This window comes from Perissodus microlepis, chromosome 10 (genome assembly GCF_051167445.1).
Source record: "Perissodus microlepis isolate ML-2025 ecotype Zambia chromosome 10, ASM5116744v1, whole genome shotgun sequence".
NCBI lineage: Eukaryota > Metazoa > Chordata > Actinopteri > Cichliformes > Cichlidae > Perissodus > Perissodus microlepis.
Window position 1 is genome coordinate 20,002,119 of NC_140470.1, and position 18,857 is coordinate 20,020,975.

The following is an 18,857-nucleotide window of genomic DNA, read 5'->3' on the forward strand; positions in this document are numbered from 1 at the left end:
CTTGTGAAAATATTTTTTGTTTTCAGTTGCTTCTTAGTTAAGTCCTCAAAATATATATATATATATATATACATATATATATATATATATATATATATATATATATATATATATATATATATATATATATATATATATATATATATATAGCACATATATATAATATATGTGCTAAAATACATTTCAAAATATATAAATATATTTTAAAATGTATTTTAGCACATATATTTTTTGGCCATTTTTTGCATATTTTGAAATATATTTCAAAATGTATTTTAAAATATATTTTTTTACCGTATGGGTTGCCCTGTGACAGCTGGAATACAACCTGAATAAAATAAGTAGGAGAAAATGAATGATGTTTATGAACTGTAGTTAATGTAGTCAGACAATAAGTTACCGAGCAACAGGCCACAAGTCTTGGTGCAGAATCATACTAAGATTTTAAAAAACATAAAATGTTGGCACTGGTGTTTGAAACAGTATACTGTCAGTAAGACTGGAGCAACTGCACACATCTGGAAACTAATAACTAGAGTAGTTAAGTAACATTTTGTTACTGCATCCATTTAGCCAGGTATAATTAGCATGTCTACATACATGTCATTTCTAATGTGGTCCTATGTGGTATGTTGTAGGACAGTGAAGTGTCTGACACTGACCATGTACCAGTGCCTGAGAACACTGGTATGGAGGGGGAGAACGCACCTCTTTACTGTATTTGTCGGAAACCAGACATCAACTGCTTCATGATGTAAGTATATATCAGTTTTATATTTGCGGTACGCGCAGTAGGGGTGGGCGCTAGCTTCAGCAATGTCATCAGAGATTTTTTTTTAAAATGAAGATCTTCTATTTCGAGAAAACTACCAATAAGGATATATGCACAGATATAGAAAACAATACTGTAACATTTTATTGATGCTTGCAGTTTGGAGGTGTCAGGGTGTCAGCAGCAGCATTATAGTGCAAAAGTAGTGACCCAGCATAGATCAAATGTAAGCACAAAAGTAGCCAAGGTAGTGTTTTTCCTGGAAATTTTAAGTGAAAGGATAAAGTAACTGCTTACCACTTTAGTTTAACAATGATTAATGAAATGTAACCGTGTAACTCATCAGCAGTCTGCACAGTATGGTCACATATTAAAACTGAAGAATATGTTGTACTTGTTGTAGTGTTTCATCATGGGTCCAGTTTTTACCCAGGTGCTTAAAGCCCTTCTTTACCCTCATGTAACACCAACAGTAATTTCCAACCACTATTTCCTGTTCCTGTCAGTCAAACAAACAGACGACAAACATCTTCTATAAACAGGAATAATGTCATTTTATCGGATTAGAAAACATCTAATCTAGCGTTGATATTACACTGCTGTTTAGTGTCTGGCTAATCTCAGTGTCACCAAAATATCTGCCCTACATGTCAAACAATGAGAGAACTTGAAACAGTAACATCACCTAGCAGCTTATTTTAATTAGTGCTAACGTTTTGTTTGCTGGCTAACATTGCTATTATTGTAGTCACAGTTAATTGACTTTGAATAGCTTTATTTCAAAAGTAATTTTACAATTTCACAGCCATTTAGCTGTGTTAACTGTACATGCTGTTGGTCATAAGGCGTGCATGGATCATTTTTATAATCAGCCTCTTATCTTTTGTCCACCACAGGCTTTGCCATGATAAATTGGTCAGTTGACAACCAGGAGCCGTACACCTTAACCTCAGAGGCCAGGACATCCAGGGGCAGTGTGAACACGCACTTGTTTAAATGGGATGCAAGACGGACTATAGAGGGCCACCCCCTTGCCAGACAACCAAGTGCTGTCCCTGTCCACGGCCAGTGTGAGAAGGACTCTCACTAAAGTCAACCCACACAAAGCTGCTGGACCAGACAATATACCTGGACGCGTGCTCGGAGCCCGTGCTGACCAGCTGACTGATGTCCTAGCGGGCATCTTTAACATCTCCCTGAGTCAAGCTGTTGTGCCACAGTGCTTTAAAACCACCACCATCATACCTGTCCCCAGACCTTCCCAAAGCCTAATTACACAATGATTGCCTGAGCCTATTCTTGTTAAATGATGAAAAACTCAAAGGCACGTTTGGGCAGTGGATCTGTGTGAAATCAGCAGCTTGCAAAACTAAATCAAAATGTGTGCTATTGATTCTAAAAATAGAAATCACAATAAAGTTCAACATTTACTAAAACTGCCATTCAGTCATCTGAGAATCTTTACTCATGAAATTATAACGGTTAGATGAATTTATATGCAGTGATTTACTGATCAATGATAAAAGGGGAGATTTATGCAATAACGAAGACTGTCATGAAAAGTATTTGGCATCTGATCTCCTGTAACCTGTGGAGCTAAGCTGTTTTACCAGCTCTGCTCTCTGATTTTTCTTTTTTCTTTTATGAAAAAACACAAGTTGTCAAAGTTATTTGTTTGCAAATGTATTTCAGAAATATCGACATACTTTTTTTAATCAGCAGAAACTTTATGTCAGTAGTGCACAAACCTGCACTGATCTGACCTCATTTCTTCCTCATCCTGATTCCTGACCTGGGAAGGGAGAGAAATATTTGTTTTTGTTTGTCTTCTTGTTTTATTTAATTCCTTGTGGGATTTGGATCCAACACGTAAAGTATGCATATTATGCACACACACAAACACACATGCAGCTATTACCCATTTCTTGTATTCTTGAATAAAGACATTGATTTGACACATTTAATTAGCGGCCAACTGTTTTTATTGTTCAATTATTAAGAAAAAAGAAAAGGTGGGGGTGGGTGGGATGTAAAGAAGAGCGTAAAGTAAAGGGAGAGAGGAGAGAAAACCCCAACAATCCCCTCTGAGCAAGCACTAGGCGACAGTGGATAGGAAAAACTCCCTTTAAAGGAAGAAACCTATGACAGAACCAGGCTCTAGAGGGGGCAGTCAACTGTCGGGACTGGTTGGGGGGTGACTGTGAAAAGAGGGGAGGGAGATGGGAGAGGTGTTAGTAGTTAAAGGGGGGGGGGGGGGGGGGAATTAAGCTGGAACAGAGGTGGGGGAAGAAGAGGTGACATTGGCAGTAGTGAAAGAAGGAGTGTTCTTCCTCCAGAAGAAGCAGAAGCGTTTTTTCTTTTTCTGCTTTTTCTCGAGGATGAGGATCAGCTCCTCGATTTTTTCTGTGTTTTGCTTCTGCAGCTTGTTGCATTTTTTTTCCACTTCTTCTATTTCGGCTTGTTTTTCTTCCAACCTTTCTTTCAGCACTTTAGATGTTGCCTCCTGCTTTTGCAGTTTTTCATTTTCTCCTTCCAGCTCAGATGCTTTGAACTTCATTTTGTTGTAAAGTTCTTGCAGGTTTTGGTTTTTCTTCTCAAACTCCTGGAGAAGAAGTTTTTCTTCTCTCTGCTTAATGACCAGCTGTTCTCTCTCTTGAAGCAGGTCTTGATATTTGTGCAGTGTCTCATCGAACTTTACCTGCAGCATCCTGTCGTTTCCCTCCATGAGCTGGAGTTGGCACTCCATGTCTCCCTGCTTTCTGTCCAGCTGCTCTTTCTCTTGAAGGATTTCTTTATTTTGTCGCAGAGCTTCATCAAGCTTTCCTTGCAAGCTTTCATTTTGTTGCTTGATGCTCTGAAGATTGGAATCCATTTGTTTTTGTTTGATTTCTTGTTCCCTTTTCTCTTGGAGAAGCTTCTCATTTGCTTGCTCTGTGGGTTAGGGGTTAGGGTTAACCCTAACCCTAAGAATTAAAAAAAAGTCAGACAAGCTTCAGGGCAATAACTAGAAGAATAAAGTTTGCAATAAAAGTTTGAACAATATTTTGCTATGGTATCCTTATCATTAGAAATTGTCCCATTAATATTTAGTTGTAGGATGGAGTTGGTGTTAGATTGATGCTTTTCAAGTCTGAAAAAATAGGCTGAATTCTGCTCTCCTTCTTCGAGCCATACTGTCACCATTGTTGCTGGTATAGGGCTTTGGAGTTGACGTCACGTCGCAATGCATTGTGGGAGCGCGGCACCATTTCCGGGGTCTACGAATCAAAACAAACACACTGTGTTGGAACGACGATTACAAGATGCTTAAAAGCAGCTCAAAAGAGAATGGACTGTATAGAGACCGATTTGGTTCAGAGGCGAAGCAGCTGTACTTGCAGAAAATAGCGCGCATTGGAAATGTGGACCCGTATGAAATACGGCTGTGGAGTAGAAACCCTGAAGACCAACCGCTATTGACGTAGCCTGACATATTTCGTACCTTATCTGTGGAATCTGCGCCGTACAAGTCGTCATTCAAACAAAGGTAAGTCAGCTCGAGTACTGCGTGTGAAATGCGTTTGATTTCCCTGCAAACATTCACATTAGTGCAGCATAAATTCATTCATGAGGGGAAATTACAGTGAGAACATGTGGAGGCTGTTAGGTGGATAACATAGTGAGTTCAGTGCATTGATGTGACATTGTCCTGAAGGATTTAGTTATTCTCTATGGTTAAAGTATTTATTGACTTGAAGAAAGCATTTGATACGATTAATCATAGCAGATTATTTAAAAAATTAGACAGATATGGTATTAGGGGAGTGGCTTTGAAATGGATCCAAAGTTATTTGACTGAGAGACAGCAGTATGTGAAGATGGGCGAGTTTGAATCGGGGTATTTGGGCATTAGCTGTGGAGTGCCACAAGGATCAGTTCTGGGACCAACTCTATTTAACCTTTATATAAACGACATATTTAATGTATCAAAGTTATTAAAATTAGTCATATTTGCTGACGACACCAATATTTTTTATTCTAACGACGACCATAGTGACCTAGTACTTAACATTAACAATGAGTTAAGGAAATTAAAAATATGGATGGATGTTAACAAATTATCTATAAATTTGAGCAAAACCAAGGTAATGTTCTTTGGGAATTACAATGTAAATGTAGATACTGCAATTAAAATAGATGGTGTAGTCATAGATGTAGTATCAGAAATAAAATTCTTGGGAGTAATGATTGATAGCAAATTATGCTGGAAATCACACATCAGACATATACAAAATAAAGTGTCCAAAAGTATCTCAATCATAAATAGAGCCAAGTTCTTCTTAAACTGCCATGCAATGTTTTTGCTATACTGTGTACTAGTCCTACCATACTTGACTCATTGTGTAGAGGTGTGGGGCAATAATTACAAAAGTTCTCTGCATCACCTGGTTATACTACAAAAATGTGCTATAAGAATAATGTATAAGGTAGGATATTATAGTCACACTAATATTTTGTTTTTGCAGTCAAAACTATTAAAATTGATTGATTTAGTTGAATTCTCGACTGCTCAACTACTATATAAGGCAAATAAGGGTATAATGCCAGAAAATATCCAAAAGCTCTTTACACATAAAGAAGGAGGTTATAATTTGAGGGGATGTAGTAACTTTAAAAGGCAGATAGTTAGAACCACCAGGAAAAGTTTGTGTGTGTCTGTGTGTGGAGTGAAACTTTGGAACAGATTGGATGTAGAGCTCAAGCAATGTCCAAATATTCATCTGTTTAAATTGAGGTACAAAAAATGTATATTGTCAAGGTACAAAGAGGAATCGAGTGTGTGATTGTTTATCCAGGATAGTAAATAACAATATATTCCTTGTATGATTTTTTTTTTTCTTTCTCTCTTTCTCTTTCTTTCTTCCTTGTTTATGTATAGAATGTTAACAACAAATACTTATATAAACAATTATCTTGTAGAGTTGAAATGGACACTGTTGATATTGTCTTATGCTGTTGTTATTACTGCTATCTCCAGTATTAGGAAACAGTAGACCAGAATTAATTCTCAAAAGTAAAATTGATAAAGTTACTACTATACAATGGAAGCAAACTTCATTGATATTTTCATAGCTAAAATATAAATAATATATGGAGAGGATGTAATGACCATGATGGTGATGACTGTGATACTCAACGGTGGTAACAAAGACTGTATTACTGATGCTTAATATTTACACTACTGTATGTTGTAATTATGACAATGTGATAATTTTATAATTGTAATTGTATGTCACAAATATTTAAATGCACTGCGTAACTACAAAATTTAAAACTCAGATAAGATTGTAGGGGTGGGAGTTAAAAAGCTTGTCTTCATCCCACTCCTTTTCGAGCTAAACTTGTTTTTTTTTTTTGTTTTTTTTATTGTGTGTGTAATTGTATATCACAATTGTACATTACAATAACTTTATTATTATTTGGTTGCTCGAATAAAGATATTCATTCATTCATTCATTCATTCATTCAAAGAAATTGCAATGATTTATTAATGCTTATTATAAATAATTCTAATTATACATCTTGCTTCCATATTTGTATCTTGTGTCACTAAAAATACATTTTATTTTAGTTTTATACATTGATCAATGACCTGCAGAATCTCCTTATCATATTAAGTGATTCATAATTGTCACTTTATGCTTTCTCCATCTCTAAAGTGATGACATCTTTAGGTTCATTTTCTGCAGGCAGGTTTCTGACAGAGAACAGGCAGATTTAGAATATAACATGCAGCGTTCTATAGATGGATACATAAAGAAATGAAAAATTACATGTATGTGCTAACTTTCTAAACACTTTTTTACATTTATGATAAAGTAGATAAAACACATTTATGTCGGCCTTGGCTCAAAGTTCTTGTCTTTAAATGAACTTTGTGTGTGTTTCAGGTCCGGCACTCTCAAAGACTGAATGAACCAGCATTGCAGCCATGGGTCACTGTGAGCATCACAGGGAAGGTTGAAGCCGCCCACTGCAGCTGTATGGCCGGAGTCCCGGAGACCTGCAGCCACGTCACTGCTCTTCTGTTTAAAGTAGAAGCAACAGTGTTGATCTGTGGCACAAGGACTGTTACAGATGAACCTGCATACTGGGTTTTGCTGGGTAATGTGACCAAGATACAGCCAGAGGTTGGCCATAAGATAGACTTCTCCTCTTCAGCTGCCCAAAAAAAGGCTCTTGATCAAAACATAAACAGACCATCCGTAGTGACAGGTAAAAGGAGCCGTCCTCAAAACAGAAAAATCCCACCTGCTACTGTGGAGGAGTTGTCACTGCTATAATGCTTAATGTTTTATCTAGGGGTCTAGATTTATGCCTGTAGTGCACTGCCGTGTAAATAATTTGCATTTACTGAATATGTACTGACTGAGTCCCACTGTTCAAAAGTTGAATAAAGAAACAAACTAATTTTTGCCTCTTTTTTTTTTTTTTTAAATTAAAACCACTTTATAGAACATCACATCCGTTACAGTGTAGAATCCATCATTTATAGTTTACAAATGACAAAATGTTTACATAAAATCATGACAGTGTTTACATGATATCACCCACTACTAACATTACTTTATTTACTGTATCTTTTGAAAAAATGCCGCTATTTATACAGCAAAAGACTTAAGAATCTTTAACAGGAGCAGGTTTCATTTTTCCCTGGTTTTATTATCACACTGTTCACCAAACGCAGCAAACCTTCACCATCTTATCCAGAAGGGTCACCTCTTCACCCTCACATGGAAGAAGTAATCTGATTGGCATGGTGGTATGTTTGAAGCAGGTCCCTTGTGTAGCGCTGGAACCCAGTCACGATGTCTTAAAAAAAATGTTATCTGACTAGTCTTTCTCATGCCACAGCCAACAGGTTAGTCAATAATTTGGTATTTTTTTATTTACCTATTTATTTAGATATTTGTTTATATATTATTGTATTTGCAGCAAAGGTATCCGTAAATAAAATCAGCAGAAATCATTTGGCATACAATGAAACTGGCCTTGTGGGGTCCCGGAGGGTGCCGAGCCCCTGGGCAGTTGTTGCTTTGCTTCACAGGTAATTCAACTTTTTAAAAAAGCGTCTTCACCACATAACTCATAATTAATGGAAAAGCTCCTAAACAGATAAATATATATGTTTTAAATTAGTTTCATTTGCCTAATGTTTTATCTGAGCTCATGTAATGTTGTCTTGCTCATGTTTATATATACTTCACATCGTGTGCCTTACCTCGTGTCATTTCATTCTGTCCTAGCCCATAAATAATTGATTAAGCTGGATTTGGCCTTTGGCTGATTCCCCTCATCAGACACTCATAATTACTAGTCTGTTTAGTCTGGAGTGTGTGCCTTAAAAAGATTCAGCCGCCTCCGTCAGTGCCTTCAGTCAGCTGGTCCCAAAATAAAGCCTCTCAGGAGCACGAGAGGCACCGACTCGGTCTTTATCGATCAGGTGCTGAAACAAGTACACTCGTTTTAGCACCTGTTACACCACATATACTTCTATTTTCAGGCATGTTATTTATGCCTATTCACCTGTGGCACTGTTTCCCAAAATAGGATACATAAGCTTGTATTAGCAGAACAAATGTTCACATAAATAAAATGAATTTAGGCTTATGGTTTAAAGGGCGCAAGCCAGAGACACAGTTTCCAAGAAACATCAGCAAGCGACAGATAAAACCTGAACCTACTATTTCTGTTTTATTTCATCTCACCCAGATCAAGAATACGTGTGGTTAAAGTCCAACGTGGAAAAGGCATTAAGTAACGTCTCCCTCTTGGCGTCAGATCTTCCCATTGCGTCAAACGAATAAAGAAAACAAAACCTGGAAAATGCTAAAGCTCATAAAGGCTGTGCAGAACACCTCACCGGGATTATGATTGTCATTAAGGACTACGTTAAGCCATGTTTGGTACAACACAGTAACCCCTGACTTGTGGGGTGTCCAGGTGGCCTAAACTCTGTTAACCTCGGCTTAACTCAAGCAAAGGTCTTGTCATCCTTTGGATGCAATAAAAACACTACATTTACATTTACTACATTTTTAAAGCTTTCTGTCTCATAATCAAGGATCTTTTTTAACTAAAAAATATTCCCTAGTATCCCCATCAATCCTAAAATGTTTTACTTTACGTTCCTGTGTTCTTCATTCTTTTAACATAAGCTAGTTATAACGGACCTGTTGGAGGATTAGGAGGTTTTCAAGGGTCAAAGGGGATTCTGGTGATTCTCCTTAATCTTTGGCACGTTACTTAGACACTGTTGAATAAGAAAGCTTATTCTGACCTCACCGTTGATACTCCCGTCATCTGTACCATATTGGGAGAGGGAACTGTTAATCTGCTGAGAGCAGACAGACTGGAGTACTAGGAATCTATACACGGCTGCACACAGGCTTAAAATAAGAAAACATTTGAAACCTTTGTCATATAGGTTAGTTTATTATTGCATCTCCCTATCAAGCATATAGCAATACTCTTGAATCTGATATATTTTTTAAAATGTTTGTGTTTTTATGAGCATGATTGTAAAAGAAAATAAAAAAGAACAAATAATACATAGATACCCAGCTAACCTGTATTTACAGATAAAGCTGCTGCTCACAGATGAAGTTTTTAATGCAAGCTATAAAGATGTTCAACACAATTTTTTTGGTGGGAAAAAAAATCCATCAGAAAAAAACGTTGATTTTAAATGGCCTGTTTTGTTGTGCTTTCTGAATCAAAGGAGATTTGAGTGATTTGTGGAGGTGCAGAGGGGGATTATTGGCCTACTACAGCCGCATGGCGACTGTGAGGTTGTATTTATGTCCCTGTGATTTAGATGGCTGCACCTTTTGTTGTCCAAAAAAAGCTGCTCTCTGATTGCTTAACAGGATTATGAAGCAGGCAAAAACAGCAATAGTAAACTGGCTAAGCCTGAAGGATGCACAGAGGGAGGCAGGTATAAAAAGGGAGCTCAGCTGTAGACTGCACTCTCAACTTATCCTGACATCCTCCACCACGGTCACAGACTACTAAGAAGAGGTAAGAATTCTTCATATTCACAGATGAATGAATGAAAGGATGGATGTGTAGTGGTGAAACTAATTATGAAGTACAGTTTTATGCCTGATAGCCCCCTGCAACCTTGAATTGGATAAGTGGCTATGAAAATGGATAGATGTCAAAGGTCAAATGGTGCAATGGTGAAAATCATTGAGTTATGCTCCACTGTGGGGTTGAATAAGGATGATGGAAGTCATTACAGTATAAACGTATTGTATTGTTTTAATAGGCCATTAAAGTTAACCGACAGGTTCTCTCTGAGGCCATATCTACAATCAGTGAACATATGTAAGAATGCTTGTGTATGGAGGCCAGGTAAAAAGAGCCAAAATAGTGCAAAATAAGAAGAAAATAAGAATGCAAGTTCAATTCAATTTTAGCTATACAGCGGCAAATCACAGCAACAGTCACCTCAAGGCGCTTTATATTGTAAGATAGATGCTACAATAATACATACGTAACAAAAACATCTGCTTTCTGTGGCTTTCAGTATGTCTACTAAATTACCTGCAGACAAGAATGCTATTTAATCACTGTAAAATAGAGTAATCGACCAATAAATATTAAATATAGTGCTCTGTGGTTTGAGCAAGAATCTAACAAAGACATAGTTCAGTATTTTTGAAGAGGTCTGCAACAATCACATATGCTGAAATTGCACAGCAATTAGCCAATCAGAAGAGAGGCAGGAAGCTGCTGTACCTGCTCCTGGCACTGAAATAAGTAACTGTAGCCCAAAGCAACTTTAGACTGAAGGCATCTGGGTAATTAACCAAGACTTTATTCTCATTCTTTGCATTTATCCATAATCTTTGTATATGACATTGGAGATGGAGTTGACACAGAAGGTGCCAATAGAAAAAACCCCAACAAATTTCTAAAGAGAAATATGATGTGATGTTTAAAAATATATAAGACCAAACAACCTGAAGACTGGAGATTATGTTGGAAGATGATGAGCAGATGTGTTTGAAAATACGTATTTAATTAAATGCTTGTAGTGCTCTTAACCCTTCAGGACTAATCTTTATTTCGGAGCTGTAGAGAGCTAAAGTCCTGGAATGCTATCAAAGGTGATGAATGGGTTTTATCCATTTAGTGTTCCTTGAATAGTCCAAAGACTTTGGCACTTTTAGGAGAAACATACTGTGACATAACCACGTGTGCAATGTAAATCTTTGGTTGTTTGTTGTGAGGTCACGGGGTCAGTTAGCAGACAGAGAAACACCAGTTTGGTGGAAGAGTCCTAACACCAGTGGCGTAATCTTATTGCAGAGGATTAACCCTCTGTACCCTCAAATGAAAGCATCACTCCAGCTGTTAGAGAGCTCTCAGTTATAGATCTGTGACCTCCTGATCACTTTTTGATCATTTGTTTTTTTCACCTTTCTTCCAACAGAATACTTCCAAAAACCTTCTAGAGATGGCAAAGTAAGTACTGGACACATTTAGTTTTTATCTTTATGTCCCAGAGGAACTGCTGATTCTAATCAAACTATTTAAAGAACTCTCTCTCTCTCATACTCAAAAAATATAACAATCCAAAGCTATTGTTAGTGGAAAGATGTTTCCCTTTTACCTAAAGAAAATCTGACAGGGGCCGAAAAGTTGATAAGAATTGTGATCTCTTTGAAATTTGTGGAGTTGTAGACAGGATGGTCAGCCAACTCCTAAAAGGGACAATTATTAGAAAGTATTTATTTAAGGTCTGTAAAACGCTTAGTCTCTCAACATGCTTTTTCACATGTGGTAACACAGCTCTGAGCTTTATTTGATGACAGTGGTAATTGGTTATTTGGGGGACCCTCTTACAGCATTTGTAGCTCCCTCACCTGAGCCAGCCTCTCAATCCGGGCTTGATGGGGTAAAGCAGCTCCACGCTTAGCTATTACTAACTGGATAACGAGGAATAAAGGATTACCAGCCCTTCTGTCATTTGCCAAGAAACCAAATTTACCCACAGGATCCAAATTTAATCACTATTTTATCTTGTTAAGCCTGACAGTAACTCCATCAGTGGATGTAAATGGATGTACTCTTCTTTTAAAAACACGGGTTCTCCAGCTTTATTCAACATTTCACACACTTATTTCTTCCCTGGTTGCCAGGATAAGGAGGTTAATATTTTAACTGTAATCTATACAAAAAGGTTAATTTAAAGGTTGAGTTTTAAGGTGAGTGGTGTTTCTCCTTTTTGCTTCACAGGGTTTTCAAGAAGACCAGTGGAAACGGAGGGGTATGTTCTCTTTTATTCTCTTAAAACATTTTTTTAATAGACTGAAAAAGGGGTAAAACTTAAAAGGTTCTGAAACACTACGCTTTCCCTTCTTCAATGTGACAGCTGACCCTCTACCTGGGGAAGAGAGACTATGTGGATCATGTGGACAAAGTGGACAGAGTTGGTACGTTCCTATTACAGAGTGTTTTTTCTGTATTTGTGTGTGTGTCTGCAAATGCACGGTCATTATGAAGACAATAACTGTGCCTGTAATCCTGCTCCCTTGCAGACGGCGTCGTAAAGCTGGACCCAGCAGATTTCGGAGACAGAAAAGGTAGCGTCACATAAAGCGCCGTTTTAAATTGGGTTCAATTCTATAAATAGAAACTTTTGCCAATCATTGTGAAGTAACTGATGTAATTACACCTGTCTGCAGTGTTCGTGCAGCTGGCATGTGCCTTCCGTTATGGTAGTGATGACCTGGATGTGATGGGCCTGTGCTTCAGGAAGGACATCTGGATGCAGCAAACCCAACTCTATCCTAATGGCGAGAAGCCTGCCTTGAGTGCCATGCACGACACCCTGCTGAAGAAGGCAGGAGACAACGCACACCCTTTCTCTTTTGAGGTGTGTGACTCAGGAACACAAAATTAAGCACGACAAGCAGTTTATGACCTCAGCCATGTGAGAAAGAGTTGTTGTTTTTGTTTTTTTAGAAATTGTGCATGTAACATTCAATGACACATGATGTTACTCCACTTTAATACTGAGTATTTGATAGACATTTATATATTTTTTCTTAATGAGGAAATACTTCCTGAATATCTAAAATTATGCTTTATTTTGTAATTTCATGGAAGTAGCTCTTGTGTTTTCTTATAAATCTTAGTCTTTGTCTCCATAGATTCCAAACAACCTACCCTGCTCAGTCTCTCTGCAGCCTGGACCTGATGACAAGGGAAAGGTGAGGCATCCCTTTACCTTAGAGTGTATATAGGCAAGGATGTCACTTGTTTAAATATCAGCTGTTTACAACTGCACTGTACTTTGCAGGCTTGTGGCGTTGACTTTGAGGTCAAAACTTATCTTGCCAAGGAAAAGAACAACCCCGATGAAAATATTGAAAAGAAGTGAGTTTACTTCCACTAATGTCTTTGCCTTGCTATCTCGCCTCTCTTTGTTCCATTTCATTTTTCCTCACCTCATCTCTTCTTCCTTCCCTCTCCTTCGCCCTGACAGGGACACCGCCCGTCTCATCATTCGTAAAATCCAGTACGCCCCGTCTCAGGTGGGCTCCGGGCCCAAGGCTGATATCTGCAAAAGCTTCATGATGTCTGACAAGCCCGTTCATCTAGAAGCTTCAATGGAGAAAGATGTACGGCAGCAAAATTTTACTTCCCTAATTTTCAGCTTCACCCTGTTGAAATGGGAGCTGTGCAGTGAACCAATTAAAATCTCTCTCCTGTTTTGCCGCAGCTCTACTTTCATGGTGAAGCGATCCCAATCAAGATCAAAATCAAAAACGAGAGCAACAAAACAGTCAAGAAAATTAAAATCAGTGGTGGGTACCTCTATTCACTGAAATACTGAAATAAATCCTGAAAATGTTATAAAGAAATAACATTTTTCTATATCTTCCTCCCTGCAACAGTGGACCAAACCACAGACATCGTCCTCTACTCGGCAGACAAATACACCAAGTGTGTTCTTAACCAAGAGTTCGGGTATGTGGGCAGAAAACTGAAAGCACAGCAAATGTCACAGAAGCAAAATGAAAATATAAAATTGGGTCAATCTGCTTATGTGTTTCTTTTCACTCTCTGCAGAGAGACGGTGGACTCTAACGGCAGCTTCGACAACACTCTGACCATCACACCTGTGCTCGCTGATAACAAGGAGAAAAGAGGTTTGGCGCTGGACGGTCGACTGAAGGACGAGGACACCAACTTGGCCTCCACCACCATGTAAGTGCACACTGGTGTAAAGTTTCTCTTCTCTCTTCTCTGCCGGTTCTTTGTTGCTTCACATTTCCATCCGCTTTCTTGTTCAGTGTCCGCAATGTCTTACAGTAGTACACTCAGCTAATTTAAACCCCTCTAATCCTTCAAATCCCTGCGCTTCGTCCTCCACAGGCTGCGGCAGGGACTAGAAAAAGAGGTGCTGGGTATCCTGGTTTCCTACAAGATTAAAATTAACCTCATGGTGGCTGGAGGAGGGTAAGTATTTTTTGACACAAGTAAACCCCGTTCAAGATTAAACAGAACGAAACGGCAAAGGCCGGCTTACATTTTTCCTCTTTTCTCCATGTAGTCTGCTGGGTGGCCTCACTTCCAGGTGAGTAATATTTAGTAGCAATATTATCACAATCCATACAGAAATGATGATTGCATGCATTCACATTATTTGGCTCATTTTTCTCTGCAGTGATGTCACATTGGAGCTCCCACTGAATCTCATGCACCCCAAGCCTGAAGGTATTTTTTTTTACCTTGTAGAGCCTAAAAGACTCCTAAAAATTTATATAAATGCCTTTAAAATGATTTTAACTCTCATGCCTAATTACGTTCTCGCCTTTGTGCTAATCTTTTTTCTACACCGAGCAGAATAAGGAGTATACACTGATGTAAGTTGTGTTTAATACTTTATTATTTACATGTTGTTTTGGGTGCTATCACCTAGACATTTCATTATTAGGACTTGACTTAGAAGCTAACAAATGAAAGCTGAATTTTAAGAAAATGTTTTAAAAATTGCATACAGTGTAAAATATAATACTATGAAAAACGTACATAAGCATATAAAATGTTAAAACAATTTGTATTTGAAATCAGCAGCATGTTTAAAAAGCTAGAATAGGTTTTTTATACAACTTTGTGTTTCATGAATGAAGATGGGAAGAGGTTAACCCCCTCGATATGACATTGTTTGGTCAAATAGTTCAAAATGTTCAGCATGAACTTAAGAATACTTTAGGAACAATCCTGTTTTTTTAATCCTAAGAGTAAAGATGTGGGAAACCCAGAGAAAATCATGCACAGGGAACAATCACGCGCTTGGGAACAATATATCTGAACAAAATATAAAAGTTTAGAAGTACTTAGTTACTTTGAAGGTCTTTCCACATGTTACACGTATGAAAGGAGAATATCTGTGTAGTAAAAAAAAAAGTCTAAACTGGTCTGCCAACAGTCCTGAAAAGAAGTTTGGTGTATTTTTAAAATGAAATAAATCCCAAAGGAAACCCAGAGCTGTTTCATTCATTATGAACCAAGAAAGGGAGAATATCTGTCTGGTGGTTTAAAAAAAAAAGCAGTGATGCAGCTGTAAATCCAAAATGAGAAGAGTTTTTCTAAAAAAAAACATTTTGCAGTGTCAGTTTCAATATTGAGCATGTTGTCTTTGTCCTAATTATATAGTCTTTAAACTCATTAACAATGATTTCATTCTTCTTTTATTTAAATTACACAGAGTTCTACCTTTTTAAAAAATGGACCATATGTGTGATTTGTTTTTATGTTTCTTTTTCTTATTATTTCATTAATAAATTGAGCCATTGTTATTAATTTATCTGTATCCTTTTCCTGTTTTTACAGTGTCTTAAATGAAAACACCCCCATAGTCAAGGTGAGTTTCAGCTATTACTATGTAATAGAGATGGACCGATCCGATATTACGTATCGGTATCGGTCCGATACTGACCTAAATTACTGGATCGGATATCGGAGAAAAATAAAAAATGTAATCCGATCCATTAAATATCACGAAAGCACCTCACAAAACTTGCAACACGCCGTAACTCGCCTCAGAACGTTAGCACGTCGGAGCAGTATGCATCACGTGATAGAGCGGCTGTGGCATGCGGGACCTGTCGGTGGTCTGGATAGCATTTGGAGCTTCGCTAGCAACCCGGCATTTCATCTCCGACAAAGTTATCCCCGAGAGAAGTAAAGCAAGTGTGTAAGTCCATCTCTGAATGTTTGTAAAGCATTCCTGCGTTAAGCTTAACAAACGATATATGGAGCGACTGCCTCTTCTTGCTGCTACTTCAATCATGAAACTGATCAATGATCAGCTGATCGGCTTTTCTGTCGCGAGTCCGTCTCTCTTGTTTGTTTTTGGCCCACTTTTAAAGAGGAAAAAAAAAGAGGAAAGAGGAAACCAGAAAGAGGAAACCAGTGGATAAACAACAGCAGCACGTTTAAGCTTGATAAGCTGTTGTTAGAATTTATTTAATATTACTTTCTACACCAGGATCTTTTTCTACGTAGCTGACGCTGGTAACTGTGCAGGGGCGGATCTAGCAAAGTTTAGCCAGGGGGGCCGATAGGGCATTAACAGGGAAAAGGGGAGCACAAAGACATACTTTTCTTTCTTATTCTCATTTAAAATGTCTAGCTTTTAATAAATAATTATCTGACACCCAAAGTTTTAATTTGATGTAAAATGAATAGAAGTCCATTACTGTATATAGTAACTATTAAGTCTAATATATATACCCTAGTAAGCTATAGTACTTTTTCCTTTGGGAAGGTACCATCTGTGCAGTCTGCAATTTTGTTGAAGAAAGATGTTGAATCTATTTAATATTTCTTGAAAAATAATTGATTTCTTTGCATTTTTTTTCACACTGCATCAAATTAAGGTTGATTACGTCGATTAAGCATCATGAGGTGGAGCGTGAGGGGTGGTTCCCTATTTTTTATTTATTTATTTTTGTTGTTGCTGGGAGTTGGAACCCTATTAGTTAGGTTGCTTAATATTTACGCTAAGTACTCTTTAAAATACCAGAATAGGGAGGATGGTGTAGGTTTAAGTTTATTAGATTGATCAGTATTGCTGAACTATGAAATATTTTTTTTTGCATACAGGTATAACAGAATAGCTTTAGTGTAGTTGTTGTTTTAAACTTGAGTATGAACTTATACAAAATGCAGCAAGATATTTAAAAAAACAGTTTTGTTGATTAAAAAACACTATATCGGATTCATATCGGTATCGGACATAAAAAAGTGGTATCGTGCCATCTCTACTATGTAACCTGCCATCTGCTATATTTATGAATTTTTGTAAGATGAAAATTAAAGTCATTAAATGTGTTGACAGGATATGCACTGTTTTATATAGAACTTCCTCCAGGACATTGAGTTTATAACTGCTTTGCTTTTAATAATGTAAATTACAATTACAAATACATGAAAGCAATAGATTATGAGGAATGATTATGACACCTTATACTCTTAAAGAGGAAATTCTGATGCTAAAAAGTGAAGTATATTATATAATGACATCACAGATTCCAACATCTCTTTCTGTTTACTTCTCAAGAGAGGATGTTACCCTGGACACTGAAAAGAAACCCACAGGAACACAAGAAAAGGAAGTGACAAAAACAAAGAAGAAAGAACACGACTGGTGTCCTCACACCAAGTCGTTACAGAGCAACCGAGGACATCTACCTTTCAGACACACCAAGGATATGCGTACAGATGTAACATCAGTCCTCTTGCAGATTTTGTGGTCATGTTGAATAAATGTAATTTTAGCCGTAGAGAGAATGCTTGTATTGCATGTTAGTATCCAACATTTAGACACCCCAGACTTCTGTAGCAGCATGTTCTGATTATCCTTTGCCTGTTTGCAGGATGTGATTGGAAGGCAATGAACAAAAAATCAGAGAGAAACCCTCAAAAGCTGATGTGCTTTTGATTATTGTGGTGCGTTCATTCATTATTTTGAATGATGTACTTCTCCATGTGAAATGTGCTGGATTATGGTTTAGACTGGACACATGAAACATCCCAAAATACAATAAAATCGCCTGAAAGACAGTTTTAAATGTTTTCTTTCTTTCTTAATTTCGTTGTCTTGTTTTCATTCATTGTTCACATCATAAGAGTAGATACTGGAGGGCACTTTACTTATGGCCAGAGGACTACTTTAGAAAATACGATTGCCAAAGACAGACTTTCAAGAAAACACTATCAAAACACTACTATATTCTGTATTGGAACTGAAGGACTGGATTCTAAACAAATGCTCCCAAAGACAACTGTTCTATAAATTTATGGGATGTAGGTGCTGCCTATAGGTTATAGTTTAGTTGTGTAATTTCAATTAAAGTTGAATATATTTAGGCCATAGCAGATGTCTTCTCGACATAAAAACATCATGTCTGGGGTATACCTACATATTTACATAACCACAAACTTCCTGTGTTGACTTCCTCTATTCCTGCCTGCTAGCTCCATGGTCAACCTCCTTCGTCCAATATATTTACATCGCCTCTTCTACACATGTCCAAACCATCACAGCCTTGCTCTTCTAACCCTACTTGTCCCTTTGATCTAATTCTAATCTTCTCCTTTATCGTCACTCTCAATGGAAATCTTAAAATCTTTATCCATCTTAAACCCGACTCTTACCACCCACCTTGCCACTGTCTCACTGTCCTTATACATGTCCTGCTCCAACGATTACTCCTTTTGATCTTCTCTGTACTTCTGCATCAACACTCTCAAAGCAAACATCACACATGTAGTGCGCTTTCTCAGGTTGAAGCCATACTGCTGTTCACTAAAAGTCACCTCTCTTCGTAATTTAGCTTCCTCAAGTCTTTCCCACAGCTTCATGGTGTGGCCATCAGCTTTATTCCTCTCTAGTGCACTTCCATTTCTCAGGCACCCTTCCAATTTTCAAAATTGTGCTAAAAAGTACACTGCTCTCACTCTCTTAATAATTTATTACAATAATAATAATTATAATAATAATAAGAAGAAGAAGAAGAAA

General features: G+C 37.5%; 1 protein-coding gene and 2 long non-coding RNA genes across 3 annotated transcripts; all 3 read left to right on the forward strand.

Annotated features, from left to right (window-relative positions):
* The first annotated feature begins 524 nt into the window (after positions 1–524).
* LOC146379366 (uncharacterized) lies at positions 525–2,736 on the forward strand. Its single transcript, XR_014801426.1, has 2 exons — positions 525–754; positions 1,669–2,736. It is a non-coding gene; the product is annotated as an uncharacterized LOC146379366 (long non-coding RNA).
* A 1,271-nt stretch (positions 2,737–4,007) lies between these two features.
* LOC146379367 (uncharacterized) lies at positions 4,008–7,222 on the forward strand. The gene is made up of 2 exons (XR_014801425.1): positions 4,008–4,298; positions 6,703–7,222. It is a non-coding gene; the product is annotated as an uncharacterized LOC146379367 (long non-coding RNA).
* A 2,535-nt stretch (positions 7,223–9,757) lies between these two features.
* Positions 9,758–17,918, forward strand: LOC146379368 (arrestin-C-like). Its single transcript, XM_084940587.1, has 18 exons — positions 9,758–9,832; positions 11,253–11,284; positions 12,059–12,089; positions 12,195–12,255; positions 12,361–12,405; positions 12,508–12,698; positions 12,976–13,035; positions 13,125–13,201; positions 13,311–13,446; positions 13,548–13,632; positions 13,723–13,795; positions 13,898–14,035; positions 14,204–14,287; positions 14,382–14,405; positions 14,496–14,545; positions 14,675–14,694; positions 15,665–15,695; positions 17,397–17,918. Exons 2-16 carry the CDS (start codon positions 11,277–11,279, stop codon positions 14,677–14,679), a joined length of 1,068 nt encoding a protein of 355 aa, XP_084796713.1. The 5' UTR covers positions 9,758–9,832; positions 11,253–11,276; the 3' UTR covers positions 14,680–14,694; positions 15,665–15,695; positions 17,397–17,918.
* The last annotated feature ends 939 nt before the right edge of the window (positions 17,919–18,857 follow it).